Here is a 17,258-nt window from a genome sequence, read left to right as displayed (position 1 = left end):
TTAGCAATCATGGATTTCCCTTTGGAGTAGCTTTTCCTCCTAACTTTCTCATATGGCTTCTCTTCAACTTTGAATGCAACTGGTCCAGCTTTTGATCCTTTCCTCTTGCTTCTTTGCTCTATCTCTAGTTCATGAGTTTTCAAAATTCCGTAGATCTCATCTAGAGGAGTTTCATCAAGTTCATAGTTATCGCTTATTGATATAACTTTATAGTCCCACTTTTCAGGAAGATCAAGTAGGAGCTTCAGGTTTGAGTCCTCCAAATCATATTCTTTGTCGACAAGGGATAAGTCATTCAACAACTTCTGAAATCTGTCATAGATCTCAGTTAAGGACTCATTGTCCCTTGAGTCAAAGTGCTTATATTCTTGAGTAAGTATTGTCATCATGTTCTTCTTGATAGCAGTTGTTCCTTGACACTTTACTTCTAAAACATCCCATATCTCTTTTGATGTCTTACATCCAATGACTCTATTGGACATAACACTATCAAGACTGTTGTGCAAGATATGTCTAACCTTAGCATCCTTCATGATAGATGAGATATATTCGGGAGAGTAGTCATTCCTGTCTTTATCTATCATCTTTTCTGGTTCTCCTGCAACCGAAACAGCTACCTTCATTGGTTTGTGAGGACCATCATAGATCATGTTCATATATTCAGGATCTGTGGTTTCCAAGCACATGGCCATCCTGACTTTCCAGATTGGATATTCATGCACTTTCAGGATGGGCACCTTGATTGCTTCATACCTACTCATGTTGTTGCTTATTTGTGATGTGGTTGGGGGTTGTGGCTTTGGATCCAGATTCTGTGTTTCTTCTTCACCTTTTTCTGACATGGTTGATTAATCTTCAGATATTAAACTGTTTGTATGTTAACAGCAAGCTCTAATACCAATTGTTAGGCCCTTAATCAACCGTAGAGGGGGGGGGGTGAATACATTTAATATAATTAATTCGACAAAACTTCAACAGAATCAACAGTTTTTATATTAATCTTATAAAAACTTATTATACAAGTACTCTCTCGAAAGGATGAACAAATATCCTTGAGAGCTGATAGGTCATGCGAAAGATATAACAATGTCGCAATGCTTATAGTATGAAGCTAATATGTGCTTTATATAGAGCACAGCTACCAATGTATAAGGAATCATATTCTATTAACAACAAGGAAACCTATACTATTGCTTCTAAGATAAAGTCCTTCACCGACTTGAGTTCCTGTTTCTTTTTCCTTTTCAAAGATCAACTGATGTGATAAATACCGATTTCATCATTCGTTGACATCATCATCCGTTGATATTGTTATCCGTCGAATATCAACATCCGTCGATGTCATCATCATTCGTCGATGCAGTCATCATCATCAGTCGATGCTTGTAATCATCCGTCGATGCTCGTAACTATCATCCGTCGATGCTAGTAATTACAATTTGTAGATGCTTCTAACAGTTTCTGCTTGATATCATCAATTGCTCCTAACAGAATAAATTTGTTTTAGGAAAAATGTTCTAAGTCAAGATATCTACAAGTCACAGATCATTTCATATAGAGAAATCATTCAAGAACTCCAGATTGACTTATCGAGAAGTCTAAAATAGTTTATAGAGAAGTCTCAGAGATATCGACAAGCCAAATGAAGATATGAAGATTGGAGATATCGACAAGTCAAATTATCATTAGAGATCTCAGAGAAATCTACAAGTCAAAATGTATATAGAGATCTCTGAGATATCGACAAGTCATTTTTGCATTAGAGAACTCAGAGATATCGACAAGTAAAAATGAAGACATGAAGATTAGAGATATCGACAAGTCAATTTTCTCATTAGAGATCTCAGAGATATCGATAAGTCAAAATGCTTATAGAGATATCAGAGATATCGACAAGTCATTTCTACATGCAGAAATTTGGAGACCTCGACAAGCTAAGTTCACTTATAGAGAACTCAGAGACCTCGACAAGTCAAAGACACTTATAGAGAACTCAGAGATCTCGATAAGTCATTATACTTATCGAGATGTCAGTTCTCTATAAATCAAACTGGAGATCTCGATATGAACCTTAAGTACAGAATGCAGAAAAGTTAATATTCAAGATTGTCAATCAACAAACGATCTAATCACTTAGATTGAAAAGTCTACAAAAGCAGTTTGAAGAGTGCAAGATCAAAGGTCAAAATTAACTGACAAAGTAAAGTCACAGACCTGCACAATTTGCAAAGTTACACTAAGCCATAAATGGAAAGCTTTGGAGATAACTTGAAGTAGGGTTTAGTACATTTTATTGCATGTTATGTAAAACTGTGTTTACTAATCTATAAAATAAACACTAGTTCTTTTATTTTAGAAGTATCAAACAGATCTAGTTTTTCTTGTATTCTCTCAAGGAAGAAGTTGAGTTCTTTACTTACAAAGAACCCAGGATTTATAACAAAACACTAGCTTGATTTTAATACAAAATTAAGTGAGTTTTGAAATATTGTGTGCACTATTTTATTTCAGTTAACATAATATTACTGCATTTTTAATCTGCTTTGTTACCCTAGTAACAAAAATTCAAAAAGCCTTAAAAATATCCAAAACACATTCATCCTTCCGTATTGTATTCATTACCTAACAGTTATATTTTTTAAGAAACAACGTGCCCTTAAATATAAAAGTATCGAACGTAACATAATTATATGAGATGCTTATATGGCCAATTCTTAAGAAAAAAGTTTGTTGGTAAGAAGACTATAAACTAGACCAAATAGTAAACTCGGACCAAAATGGTAGGATGATTATAAAGTACATCAAATACAAATTAATTTAAAAATCCTAAAATTGTATATAGAAAATTCGAAATCATCTCGTGATAACAAAATAAATATTAGCAAATCATGCACACTGGAATCATATTATTTTAAAATCAAGAGACTATAATTTTAATGTAGAAATTTTCAGAAAATATGTTATTTCATTCAATATAAATTCATTAATATAGTATTATATTGTGAGTTAAAATGTAAAACTATATTTTCAATTAAAACAATTTATAATGGCGGGATCCATGATCGTAAAGATCCTCAATTTTATCGATTAATCCTCGATTAATTCTACGAAAGAGACGTGGCCGATTCGATTTTTGAAGTTCGATTAATCCTTATTTTTCTTGAACGGTATATTGCAAATAAAATATTATATAAAATATAGAATTTCAATTAAATTTAAATAATTATAAATTATATAATATGATAAATGTATATTAACTTATAAATTACTACTAAAATTAAATTGAATATATTTTAAAATATAAAATGCATCCGATTTTTTCTTCGATTAATCCTAAATTGGTATTTTGACCGATATCTTCGTATTCCCAATCTACACTATACTAAAACAAAATTTATGATATGTCAAGTCTAGCTCATCCTTTAAAAAAGGCACTTGTCATTTTATCAATTAATCTAAATATAATTTTAGTTTAGTTGATATGGTAACATTAATAATACTCTTCTGTTTCGTCCCGCTAATTCTCTCTCTTATTTCTTTTTCAATTTCTAACCTTTTTTAACATTGTTTGAAAATTGCATATCAAATCTAAATTCTACCTTAAATATATTTTATATAGCAAATGACTCACGGCTTAAAATTAAGCAATATATAACTGTGTATTTATCTATTCTAAAAATATGTTATATATACCATTAAAGTTAAACACATTATGATTATTAATTTACGTATTTTATTACTGAAAAAATGAAATTTAACAATAATAATATTAATTAATATAATATAATATAGAATCCCGGAAATTAACCATGATATTTGGTTTTGAAAAATAGAGAAAAGTTGAAGCCTCCCCAACGGCCGATCAAAATCTCTTCACAAGACAAAACACATCACAGCCGTCCGTTCCTCCGAAAGAAAAAGCAAGAGGTGGGGGTTTAACTAGGGTTTTAAGAAATGAAAGCCATGGCTTTTTCAATTTTAACAAGACTCTGTCGTTCATTTTTATCAAACCACCCCATCAAATCATTCACCCCCTTTTCATCGTCTTCGTATTGTACTACTTCTCATTTTTCTTTTAATGAAAATGCAACACAAACGGCTGCTGACGTGGAAGGTGATGCAACTGACTCAGTTCCCGAGGTTGATGTGTCTAAACGCCCTGTTTATGTTGATAGCCCTCTTGAAAATGGCCTCGATTCTGGCATTTATAAGGTGTTACAATTTCTTCATATTTGTATGTATAAATGTTCGCTTTTTTGTAGGTTAAATCAATTTTTTTGGATTGCATTTTTTTCGTTTAATGAGGTTACTGTCATTGTCATTGTATTCGGACCCGAAACAAATATTCATTTTATCGAATATTCATTTATAGAGTTTATAGGTCACATTTGGATTGATTGGAAATTATGAATGTTATTATTACCTAGTTTTTGAAAGATGCATTTACATACAAAATGTATTTACTAGTAAAACTCGTCGATATGACATGCTTGGGACCTGGGACTTTTATTTGTTCAGAGGGGATCATGTTACAGGGTTTTTTTTATTGTATTTGAAAAGAACTTTGTGTCCTGAACATAGTGCAAATTAATAGCTCTGAATGGGGTAAAGAAATGAAGAAAATGTTATGACAAAGTTATAAGGTGGAAGAAATGAAGCAAGAGTAAAGTAAATGACCGATTTTTATATCAAGTTTGTGAAGAAATGAGTTCGAGTTCTAGTTAGAATTTGTATGAATGGAATGGTGTTTTAATTGAATATTCTGCCCATGATATAGTACAATATTTTTTTATCCCCCTAATTTTGTTCCTTACAAATGAAGCATATAATACTATTTATTATAAGTTCAGTAAAATTGAAGGAATAAGTAACAGGGAGCATATAATACTATTTATTAAGTTATTGTAATTTGTATATCGGAATTAGTAGGATAAATGTCAATAGCTAGAAATTAGTCGATACAGCCTAAGCTCATCAATATTATGCAAAAGTTGTATATTGGGCCTGTATGTTCTAGGAGTAGATAGCGATTTGGGTTGCGGATATACAGGATTTTTGTGATTTGCTAAGACTAACATGCTTGATTGATTTTGAGATTCTAATTTTCATGTGCAACCAGGCTATACTTGTGGGGCAAGTAGGACAGATTCCAATCCAAAAGAAACTAAGGAGTGGGAGGACAGTGACACTGCTGTCAATAGGAACAGGAGGAATTCGGAATAATCGGAGACCTTTAGAGAATGAAGAACCAAAAGATTATGCAAATCGATGTGCAGTCCAGTGGCACCGTGTTTCAATTTACCGGGAGAAGTTAGGAGACGTTGCCATTAAGCATATCACTCCTGGGTCAGTATTTTACATTGGTATTTTTTTTCAATTAACGTGTTAGCTCTTAGAGCTACAACTCATTGTTTATTGTTGTATGTAGCAACTGTACAGCCTAGTTGATGCTGGACATCCCATTAAAAAGCCCAAAGAAACTATTTGGGAACAATATTTTAGGCTTTGGAAGCCCATTAATTACAGTATTCCAGAGTTGCTTAATAATGTTAGTAATAATTTATTAATTTAGGGAATAGCTATCTATTAGGGTTTATTTAAATTAGGAATATTGTTTAGGATTCTTATAAGTATTGATTGATTATTGTAATCAAGGGAGATTATTATTTTTGTGATATTGAAAAGTTGTGTTTTATTCTCTTGCGTGAGAATTATTTACCCCAAAACCCTACTTTTAACCCTAGCCCCCATCAAAGTGGTATCAAAGCCTTCGTTCCTCCACCCAAACACCATACTTCTGTCACCAGCAGCCTCCGGCAACCACCCATAGCCACCACCAGCAACCAGCTAGCCTCCAACAACCACCAAACAGCCTTGTTCCTGAATCAACCTACATCACCCATTAAATTTTTTCCCAGTTATTTTCTCTCAAAACTTAAATCAAATACTTGGCACACATACAAATAGACTCCTTCTGGTTTTTGTCCCAGCCCACTTAGTTACAAAACAAAAGTTGTGCCTGATTTTGACAGTCCAGAAAAAAAATGGTGAATGCTACAGAGGTTAATGCAATGCTTAAAGAGCATATTCAAGAACAAGAGGAGACGAATGCAGAGTTTAAACTCTCAATCAATGAGTTAAAAAGAGCAGATGATTACTATGATTAGGCAACAGGCAGCTATACAAAATAGTATGAATCAATTACTTGGCCATGAACCAAATAAGAGCTGCCTAAACAACAAAGAATTCCCGCAAACGAGCCTTTGGATCAAGTTAGATGAGTAAAATTAGAGGTTCCTGAATTTAATGAAGATACTCGTGGAGATATTTTTCTTGATTGGATACATAGTTTGGAAAGTTTCTTTTAATGTCACAGGGTGAATGATGCAAGAAAAACTTATTTTGCTGAAGCTAAGCTACGAGGTACAGCTCGCATGTGGTGGGATAAAGAAAAGGATAACAATCGTCGTGTTGGTCATTGTTGTTGAGTTGCTCGACTAGTCGCGACTAGTCGGAGTAGTCGTTTTTGGCAGGGCGACTTGAACTGTCGACTTGTGCTTTGTGTGTGTTTCGAGCGACTGGTTATCGACTTGTCGACTAGGTCGACTAGTCAGGTCGATTAGAAGACCCAGTCGACCGACTGGTTCAAAAATTTAGAAAAGGCCCAAGCCTAGTTACAGAAAGGGTAGTAAAATAACCTAAAAACAAAAGCTCAGTCCTGCTTTTTACCTAATCCAGCCACTCTATAGTGTCCAGTAGCGATTTCAAGTCTCAAAACCCCAGGTAATCTTCAATTCTTCTTTTCGCTCTTTTATATATACAGTTTACACACATATACACTTATATATACACACAAACATGTATATATACACTTAGACACACTTACAAACATGTAACACACACCCACAGACACAATAGCTCAAAACATGTATATATAATATATATACAAACACTTACATAATACACATTACACACACGTATTGTTCCAATTTATTTATGCACTTATATTTGATTTTTTAGTTATGTTCTAACTTGGCTGTTCAATTCTTGTGGCAGATGGAGAATGAAAATCAAACTAATGAAGCAGCCTATGACTCGTTTGAAGACCCTAAACTTCCGAAGAAGTGTTTAAGATCTCCTATGTATATAAGAGAAAAAGGAAAAAATGGGTTGTTAGAAATTAGAACACATATATAATATTTATATATATCTCTATATCTATATATTTGTAGTTTAATACATTGTCGACTAGTCACGACTCGACTTGTCGGGCACCCCGGTCGACTCGACTCGACTCACTGACGTGACAACCATGGTGTTGGTAGAGAAGTATTGTTGTGGGATGAGATGAAAGCTTTAATGCAACGTCATTTTCTGCCGGCTAACTACAAGCAACAAAATCATATCAAGTTCATCTAATTAAGGCAAGATAATCTTTCTGTGGCTGATTATACGAGTAAGTTTTATCACTTTTCCACTCGTTCAGACTTCAATCTTGATGAAAGTAGCTTGGTTAGCATGTATCGAACTGGTTTGATACCTGCTATTGCTAAAAGAATGTCTGGCAATCTTTATTACTCTTTAACTGATATAATGCAAGCTGCCCAACAAATTGAGGAAGAGTTGTTTGGTAATTTTGGAGAAAATCTTGTCTCAAGTTACAAGTCACCTGGTTCAATGTCTAGTATTAATCAGGGACGAGTTTTACCCCGCAATAGAATTTGTACAACAAAATCAACAAAGTTCAGCCTGATAAGGATCTTAAATGCTTTAACTGCAATTAGACTTGGCAATTCGGATAACCAGTTCGGTTTCAGATCGGATCAATTTCGGATCGGGTCTACTTTCGGATTATGATATATTTGAAGACCATTCGGATCAGATCGGATGTGATTCGGTTCGGGTCTAATTCATATTAAAATTGGATAAAATTCGGATTAAGATCGGACAAAATTTTGTTCGGATTAAATTCGGTTCGGATATTTTCGGATCATAACTTATTTATTTTTAAAATTTTTGAGATTTAAAAAATATCTTTGTTATTTAATTTAGTATTTTTAATTTTTAATATAATATAATGTACTTTTACAAAAGAATATGATTAAATAAGTATGTTATCATAAACACAAAATTGTTTAAAGTATAAATTTTGCTTATTTCGGGTCATATTCTGTTCGGATAATATATTATTCGGTTTTAATCGGTTCCAAGTTATAATCGGATCTTGTATTTCGGATCATTTTCGGTTAAATTTTTGGTTCGGGTATTTTTCGGATCGGTTTAAATCGGTTTTCGGGTAATTATCGGATTGTATGATTCGGATCTCGGATCGGATCTCGGTTTCATGAATTCCGGTTTGGTTCTTCGGATCCAGACCCATTTTTCCAGGTCTAACTGCAATGGGGCCGATCATAAATATTTTGAGTGTCCTTTTCCAAAAACCCCAAATTTTGGAAAAAGAGTAACAATTGTTGAAAAAGAAGAAGAATGTCCTCCAGATGGTTATAACGAGATGACTCACGAGGACCAAAGAGCGTGTGATGAGTTGAAAAACAGTATTGGAGCTTTGCGGTCATCACCCTTGGGCAACAACACTAAAGTTGTCTGAGCACATCATCGTCAACAAATATTTCAGACTAGAGCTACATGTTTTGGTAAAATCTGCTCTGTAATCACTGACACCGGTAGTTGTACAAATGTGATATCTAGTGATGCAGTTCCACGATTGGGTTTAAGGGTGGAACCTCATCCTAAGCCTTATGACATAGCATGGGTTGATAATAGGAAGTTGCGAGTTCAAGAGCAGTGTTCGGTGACATTTTCAATCGGAAGGTTTAAAGACAAAGTTATGTGTGATGTCTTGCCGGTCAAATTGTGCAACATTATTTTGGGACGTCCCTGGCTTTCCGACAATGATGTGCATCATGCTGCTCTTCGTAACACCTATTCTGTTGTCAAAGGAGGCACCACGTATACTTTTACTTGTGCTCGTTCTCATGTGCCCCTCATACGACAATCTCTGATACTTTGTCGTGTTCCTTCTACTCTTATTAACTCGACGGAGTCGAGTTCTTTTCAACAGAGGAGAATTGATAAATTGATGCAGGACATCCCATTAAGAAGCCCAAAGAAACTATTTGGGAACAATATTTTAGGCATTGGAAGCCCCATTAATTAGAGTATTCTAGAATTACTTAATAATGTTAGTAATAATTTATTAATTTAGGGAATAGCTATCTTTTAGGGTTTATTTAAATTAGGAATATTGTTTAGGATTCTTATAAATATTGATTGATTATTGTAATCAAGGGAGATTATTATTTTTGTGATATTGAAAAGTTATGTTTTATTCTCTTGCGTGAGAATTATTTACCCCAAAACCCTACTTTTAACCCTAGCCCCCATCACTGGTTATTAAATAATTCGTAGACCTAATCCTCTGCTGTTGGTCATGGTCTGTAATTTACATGGCTTAGAAGCATTTGGTGTACATTACATTGAGGGTGCAGCGGGGAGCTAAGAAGCAACTCATTTTGCTGCAGAGCAACCCCCCCCCCTTCTACAGAATATGTTATCCATAAAAGTTTGTATGAGAAAAATTTCAGAAGTATGAGCTCATGTATATATCCCATAGGGTTGACAAGGGTTGCCATTATAAGCTCATGTATATATCCCATAGGGTTGACAAGGTTTTCCAACATATCTCCCTGGACCTATAGTGAAGCAGAGAACAAGTAATGGATCTAGTCCTTTGGTGAGCAGGTTGGATAGCTCAAGTTGTTAAGAGTTTATCCTCCGTCGTCCCAGGTCCTGAGTTCGACCCTCGCTCACCCTAAGAATTTCTTAGAACAAATACTTATTTGTAAGGCTATAAACCATATTTGTCAAAAAAAGGTTCTCTTATTTATTTAGAGAATTTGCACCCAAGTTTGTGAAACACTCAAAACTTGTTTGGTGAGCTTAATAGTATGCCAACTAATGTTTTTTAACTGTATGCTCAGCTTTATTTCTGCTGCTTATTATTGTCATTGATGCACTATTTACCACATTTCATCATATATCATGGTTCCTTGTGCATGCAACAATATCACGTAGGGAACAATAGTTTCTTCCCTTTACAAATGTCATCACATTCAATTATTTCCCCAGTTTCACATAGTAGTCATTCTAGGTTTTCTCATACTCGTAGGAACTAGGTTCCGAATTTGAGAAATTAAGAACTTGAGAGATGAAACGGTAACTGGCAGAATATTTTAGGAGATGCAAAGAATCGTAGATTGAAACTGGAGAGTAGAGATTAGTATAGATTAGATAGGCTTTTAGCAAGAATCCTGGATCTATTTTCTCCGTAGAGTAGATAGTGAGAGAAAATAAAATAGTGGAAAAGAAAAAAAAAAGATCGCCAGTTTAATTCTCAGCGTTTTTGAATTATAGTGATAGTAGTCGTAGAGAATCAACACTCTAGATTTTCTGACATTCTCCATGCCTTAAAATCATTCATTTCCTTGTAAATGTGCTGGAATTCACATCCTCCGGATCATATAGTGTAATATTACAGAAAATAAATACCAAATTTTGAAAAGGTCAAATGAATTATTATTCTTTTGATTCATTAGCTGCACTTCAGTAGATGTGAAATGGATTTGAAGAAATGGGAAAGTAGAAATTAATTCATAGCCTTGTTAGAAATTATAATCAATTCATGAGCTTTACTTGCCCCAACATGGACAACTTTACATCCTTCAATCAATATTACTGCTGTGTTACTGACTATAAGGCTAAAGTGTATCGGACCCCTGTTTTTCTCTCTCAGAATTCAACCACCTTAACATTTGTTTTTCTTCCTCGGATCATATACATTGGCCCATGTCCATTTAAGGTTTCGCTTTTGGTTGACAACCAGTATTGCTGTCGTAAAATTTATAAGACTCTCCGTCCATATTTACCATATTGTGAGCTGTACTTGTTTTACATTTACTGCCGTATATTTCATTACAATTTGGCGCCTCAAGCTATGTTGCTTCTTTAGTTTCAAAATATTTTCCCTACTAATCTTCCATTTCTCTGTCTACTTAACCCTAAAAAGAATGATGGTTAATTTTCTAAGATGATGCATAAACTAAGTTAAGTGACGAGAGTTCTGGATTGCTTATATGTGTAATGCAAATCTCTCGGTGATGCTAACACTATATTGATAATTTATGAAATTGTTTACCAAATTTGATATTTTGCTGGTTGTAGGTCAATCTTGTATTTGGAGGGAAATTTGGAGACCAAAGTATTTTCTGACCCAATTACTGGTCTTGTTCGTCGCATAAGAGAGGTTGCCATTCGCCAAACTGGTATAATGTTTCTCCAGTCTTCCTTCAAATTTGCAATTCCCCGCTTTCTGCCTCCCAAACTTATACAGAACCCAACCATCGCAATCTATCTCTGTAAAGTGTTACCATTATCTGTTTATTTTTTTCCTCTGCTGTTATGGTTAATTACATACTTAAATACATACACACATGCCTCCGCTAAGGCTTAAACCCTCGATATCTTATTATTAAGAGGATAATGGTATCCGCTAGGCTATGGCTACCCTATTTCTCTGCTTGTAGTTGGCTCCAGATTCCAGACTTACAATGCATCTGTAATGGAAAATTAAGCTTTGCTTATTAAACATTTGAATTATTCAATAGAAACTTGTTTTTCTCCAGCATATGTCCTCTGCATTAAGAAAATTAATATACGAAGACGATATGTATGTTAATAAAGGAAGATTAGATTTATGGAGCTTACCTATATAACAAACTCACCATTGCATGGAACTGACTAATATAATGATTTGCAGGTCGGCTTGTGTTCCTAGGACTAGGAAATACGTCTCAGAAATCCCCTGTGGGCGAAGTGAAAGGAGTTGGTTACTTCTGAAGTCCAGATTAAAACTTTTATAACGTGACTCGCGAAACTTGCCATTTCTGTAATTATTGTTAGACACTGCAGTACCCTTGTATTCTGATTCTGACTGTTGATATCTGGCTTTGGCTGTTACCCCCAAGAAATTATGTGTTTGCTATTATTCCTGATGTGAGTTTTATGCTGATCTCTTCTTACAGGAAGAGATAGTGAGATAATTCGGAATATATCTCAGGCATTGTAATTTATTAAACGTAGATAGTTTTGTTTTCCAGTAGATATGAATAATTATTTTCACTTTATGTTACCACTGGAGATTTACATGAACATGCCCTGGGAAAACTCTGTATGAAGTGAACTTGAATGACTATCATTACATTCATGGAAACTGAAATTTGAATGGTCTTGAAATTTGAAGGCGCCTAGTAGAAAGCAGAAACTACAACTCTTGCAATGGACTATCGTAGTGTGAATTATGAACTACACTAAAACTGTGCTAATATAGTGTAGCCTGTAGGCAATGTGGGCTATTATAATGCAATACCTGAAGACTTGATGTGCAGGATTTTCAGAGTTGAACGGAATTCATTACTAATAATCATTTCTGTCATCGTTTGGGAACTCTTATTTGTCATTTAATAATTTGAAGGATATGTTGGACTTGGCTAAATTATTACTAGTGTATTGGATAGCTATGAACTGTTAGTATACTTTACGACTCTGTAATACATGTACGCTTTGTTTTCCCAACCAAGGGAGAGCGAAACAGAAATGAAGGCATGAGCTGCCTCTGTATGTCCTAGATCATGTTTCAATTATTCCAACGGCAGTTAATAGATTTATTTATGTTGATGATGATGACAAGTGAGGATTGTGATGTCTATTTGTACTTTAGTTTGTAGACTGCAATATTAGGACATGAATATCCAAGTCTTCAGAAGCCTTGGTTGCTTAAAATATATAGAATGAATCTTCATGTTTCGGCTATTCCACTTTTTAATTCATCACTGTTGATCCTACTCCTACACTTTGAACTATAAATGTCTCTGGCATGCCATATTATCATAGGAAACATGGTTTCTACTTCTTGGAGGTGGAATAGCTGTAGCAAAAATGTTATACATTAAGTTGGCATCCTTTTTTTTACCCTCTTTAGCTCTAATGGATCTCCAATTTCCACTATATGTCCTTTCTTTTGTCCTCGTCCTCATCCTAATCTTTTTCGCAAAGAGAAGTACCAACACTACTGCTCCAAAGTTGCCTCCAGGGCCTCCAAAACTACCTATTATCGGAAATATTCATAAGTTAGGAGGACAAGTACAACACCGTGTAATTACTGACTTGTCTAAGAAACATGGCCCGATCATGCACTTACAACTTGCTGAAATCTCCGTCATTGTTGTGTCATCATCTTCATTAGCTAACCAAGTATTGAAAACTCATGATCTTGCATTTGCGGATCGTGCACAACTCCAACTAAGCAAGATAATTTTGGAGGGTTGTAAAGATGTTGCGTACAGTAGGTACGATGATTACTGGAGGCAAATGAAAAAGATATGTAAGGTTGAGCTTCTCACTGTCAACAAAGTCCTTTCGTTTCGAGCTATTCGTGAAGACGAGGCATGGAAACTCGTTGAATCTATTGAGAAAACTTTGGATTCTCCCATCAATCTCACTTATAAGTTTACTTCACTGTCTAATTCTATAGCATGTCGTGCGGCCATTGGAGAAAGAAGCAAGTATCAAGATGAGTTGGTTCACTTGATTGAATCGATGGCAGCTTCGGGAGGAGGCTTTGATATTGCCGACTTGTTTCCTTCTTATAAATTTCTTCATGCTTTTAGTGGATTGAAATCTAAACTGATCAAGCTTCGGAGTCGGGTTGATGTAATTTTCTATAACATCATTAAAGAGCATAAAGAGAAACGGGACAGTGATGGCGGGGACGAAGATTTGGTTGACGTTCTTTTGAGACTGCAAGAGGAAGGCAGCTTTCAGTTCCCCATCACCTCTAGTGACATCAAAGGCATCATTATTGTAACTACTCATCTAAATAATTTATGACAGTCGTTTTGAATGTGATTGATAATCTGTTTAAGCACTACAAAGTCTATTACAAAATGGTTCTTTCTCTCCGTTTCCTGTAATCAATTAATATGTTTGTGGTGATGTGCAGGATATGCTTGCGGCTGGGACTGACACTGCTGCGGCTACACTTGACTGGGCTATGTCCGAGTTGGTAAGAAACCCTAAAGTGATGGAGAAGGCACAAGCCCAAGTAAGAAAAGCCTTCAAGGGCAAGACAAGAATACAAGAAGTTGATCTTCAAGATCTAACTTACCTAAAACTTGTAATAAAAGAAACACTGAGGCTACATCCACCAGCTCCTATGTTACTTCCTAGAGAATGCCGACAACAATGTGAAGTTGAAGGATACACTATTCCTGTAGGAAGCAAACTCTTTGTGAATGCATGGGCAATCAATAGGGATCCTGAATACTGGCCAAATCCCGACAGTTTTGAACCCGAGAAATTTGAGAAGAAATGTATTGATTACAGTGGCACAAATATGAATTATATTCCGTTTGGAGCAGGTAGGAGATCATGCCCTGGCATCACGTTTGGTGTAGCCACAATGGAGTTAGCTCTTGCTCTGCTATTGTATCATTTCGATTGGAAATTGCCGAATGGTTTGAAACCAGAAGATCTGGACATGAACGAAGTCTTGGGAGCTAGTCTCAAGAGAAAAACTAGCTTACTTTTGACTGCGGTTTCTCATACTTCAAATGACTCTAGTTGAAAGTTTGTCCTTGATTTTCAAGTGGATCAATGTCTGTAACAGAAGGTCATATATGTTTCTGTTAACATATACTTCTAAACCCACTTGGTAGGATTATAAATTGTCTTGCATGATAATATGAAATGCATCAAAGCTGCCAAATCTTTTATACTTCAATTTACGACTCCGCGTGCTGCAAATGTTTTCACAGCATAATCAAATCTATAAAATGATTTAATCGGCTTTATAATTACATTACATGCCCCTCAGATTTCTAGTTTTTGGTGGTAATTGAAATTTGGCTAATTTCTTTACCAAAAGTTCAAATTCAATGATCTATGGTCGTATTAAAACAATGATCGTTCCCTGTCAAATTCAAAACTATGATTGTATTTTAAGGTAAAATCAATGTCTCGTATCTAAATTGAACTTGTTTTCTTTTCTAGGTTTTCTGCTAACATAGTAGGAGCAAATGAAAGAAAATACATGTACATTTGTTAATTACACAAATTAACACAAGACTTGTATACATTTTGATCTGCTAGCTGTACATCATGAGAATAGGAGATTCTTGATTTAATCCACATTTATTAGAAGAACACTTACATACAATTACAATATGTATTAATCTAGCGATTTGGTAATTTGGCAGAGCTGAAGGAGTGGTAAACATAAGCACCAAGTCCCACAATCACCATAACAGCAGCACCCATATTCACCACCGATTCTTTTTCTTCACTTATTCGCCTTCCAAGACTCTTCATCACTAGCTTCAAATCCACTTCATCACTTTTCTCAACAATCTTTTTATCAGCATTCTCATTGTGTTCTCTCACCTCCTCCACCTTCTCAATGCCACCTCTTTTTCCGAATCCATTTTGATACATTTCACCTTCCTTGTCAGTCTTTTTCTTCTTCACATCCTTCTTTCCCTTGATAACCTCTTCGTTTATGGTAGCTTTCCCGGCAGCCAAAGTTGGCAGAAAAGGAGTTTTATCGTCAACGACAAGTGGAGGCCTTGAGGATTCTATAAATTTTCTAGGCTGATCCTCTGGTAAGTCAGCTTGGGTATTTGATGAGAAATTTGATGCCTTTGCAGGCTTTGGAGGACTCGGTGTCTGGAATCTACTTCTTTCAAGCTCTTTAAATTCGGGACTTGGTAATGCGGGGTTATGAGGAATAGCTGCTTTAGTTATTTGAGAAGTTGGCTCCTTTAATACCGGAGTTGGCAATGCAGGTATGTCAGGACTGGCTGCTTGAGTTGTTTGAGAAGTTGGCTCTTTCTTGTCTTGTTTTTGTGAAGGTGGTGATGTTGGATAATTAGGCTGGCTTGCTTTAGCTTTCTCAGTCGTCTTAGCAGCAGCAGCAGTATTGGCAACTCGGGGAAATGTAATGGTTAAAATTCCACCCTCAAATTTGGCACGGATTGATTTTATGATACAATTTCTTGGGATTTCAAAATCCTCTTGAAAACGGCTCACCTTCTCACCAACTTGACGTTCTCCTGTGACCCTAACAATATTTCCTGGTTCTGTTGTAACCCTAAGATTCTGTTTCACAAAATCTGTAAACAAACCACTTAATTTTATCATTGCTACGTCAATAAAAATATCTGTTAATTATATAACTAAAGCCCCTGTGAAGTGGGAAAACAAAAAAAAGGTGAACAGGCATTGAATGAAGATCTCAAATCATAATCCTAATTTAGGACATTATTAAGAGTTCAATATTAGGGCAGAGAGAACTACACATAATCAAGGTTTGGGACACTCTAAAGGGATGGATGACATTTAAAATTTTAATTACTTAAATACAAATACAGGGCATTGTGTTTCTATCTGTATTTTCCTTATTGACATCACGATATATTTGATTTACGTACCAGGGAGAAATATAAGCAGAATATCACATTCTATCTCCTGTTTCCACTCGGAGCTGGGGGTAAATTTTTCATAAACGGCAGCAGGATTGCGATTGTAGCCGAAACCTCTGGGTCCCCTCGGTGTTGCCATTTTCTTCAAGAAAAATATAAAATCTATTCGCTTGGAAATATTAGATGAAGGTTTAACAGTAATGATAGTTTTCTGAAATATTACATTTCAGAGCTACAAATATATAGTAAACACGTTAAACATGTTTACAATGTGGACTCCCGCACCATGATGGATTGTCAATCTGGTTATAGTAAAATGATTGTTGGGGGGCAAAGCTTGATGTTGCTTTTCTTATTATCCAAACTATACCATTCTGGTTTCATCACCAGGATTCTCTCTTTGTTGTAATGGTATTCCTTCATGCATGGATAAAGTCGGAAATTCTTTATCTGCTTTGCACTCAAACTTGTTATTATCCAAGTAGTGCAGACAAACGCCAAAAGATTTCGTGGAGCTGCCAAATGTACAAGCAGCTGAGGGCAAGCACCATATGGTGTGATATATATACATATATAACAAAGTAATTAAGTCTTGTGACCACATAACTGATCTTTTGCTTACATTTAAATACAAAGTCCTACCTCAGGTCAATTTAAACAGAAAAAAGATTAGATATCTAGATATAATAGAAAAAACTCGGGCAG

At 35.2% G+C, this 17,258-nt stretch overlaps 3 protein-coding genes across 4 annotated transcripts; 2 read left to right on the top strand and 1 right to left on the bottom strand.

Annotated features, from left to right (window-relative positions):
• The first annotated feature begins 3,859 nt into the window (after nucleotides 1-3,859).
• On the top strand, nucleotides 3,860-12,224 carry LOC141713143 (single-stranded DNA-binding protein, mitochondrial-like). 2 transcript variants are annotated; one of them, XM_074516431.1, is made up of 4 exons: nucleotides 3,868-4,212; nucleotides 5,120-5,346; nucleotides 11,242-11,342; nucleotides 11,837-12,224. In XM_074516431.1, the coding sequence occupies exons 1-4, from the start codon at nucleotides 3,955-3,957 to the stop codon at nucleotides 11,914-11,916; spliced, it is 666 nt and encodes a 221-aa protein (XP_074372532.1). In that variant the 5' UTR covers nucleotides 3,868-3,954; the 3' UTR covers nucleotides 11,917-12,224. The 2 variants fall into 2 exon arrangements, with proteins under 2 accessions (XP_074372533.1, XP_074372532.1); XM_074516432.1 differs by lacking the exons at nucleotides 11,242-11,342; nucleotides 11,837-12,224 and adding an exon at nucleotides 7,057-7,961 and having other exon boundaries at nucleotides 3,860-4,212.
• A 784-nt stretch (nucleotides 12,225-13,008) lies between these two features.
• LOC141713141 (cytochrome P450 CYP71D313-like) lies at nucleotides 13,009-14,828 on the top strand. The gene is made up of 2 exons (XM_074516428.1): nucleotides 13,009-13,938; nucleotides 14,078-14,828. Exons 1-2 carry the CDS (start codon nucleotides 13,015-13,017, stop codon nucleotides 14,699-14,701), a joined length of 1,548 nt encoding a protein of 515 aa, XP_074372529.1. The 5' UTR covers nucleotides 13,009-13,014; the 3' UTR covers nucleotides 14,702-14,828.
• Nucleotides 14,829-15,145: 317 nt separating this feature from the next.
• On the bottom strand, nucleotides 15,146-16,925 carry LOC141713142 (uncharacterized). The gene is made up of 2 exons (XM_074516429.1): nucleotides 16,563-16,925; nucleotides 15,146-16,244 (listed from the first exon to the last, which is right to left on the bottom strand). The coding sequence occupies exons 1-2, from the start codon at nucleotides 16,690-16,692 to the stop codon at nucleotides 15,310-15,312; spliced, it is 1,065 nt and encodes a 354-aa protein (XP_074372530.1). The 5' UTR covers nucleotides 16,693-16,925; the 3' UTR covers nucleotides 15,146-15,309.
• Nucleotides 16,926-17,258: the final 333 nt, after the last annotated feature.

The sequence above is a fragment of the Apium graveolens genome, chromosome 3 (assembly GCF_009905375.1).
Source record: "Apium graveolens cultivar Ventura chromosome 3, ASM990537v1, whole genome shotgun sequence".
Lineage (NCBI taxonomy): Eukaryota > Viridiplantae > Streptophyta > Magnoliopsida > Apiales > Apiaceae > Apium > Apium graveolens.
Note: the sequence above shows the minus strand (reverse complement) of the source record. Positions and strands in the feature narration are given on the sequence as shown.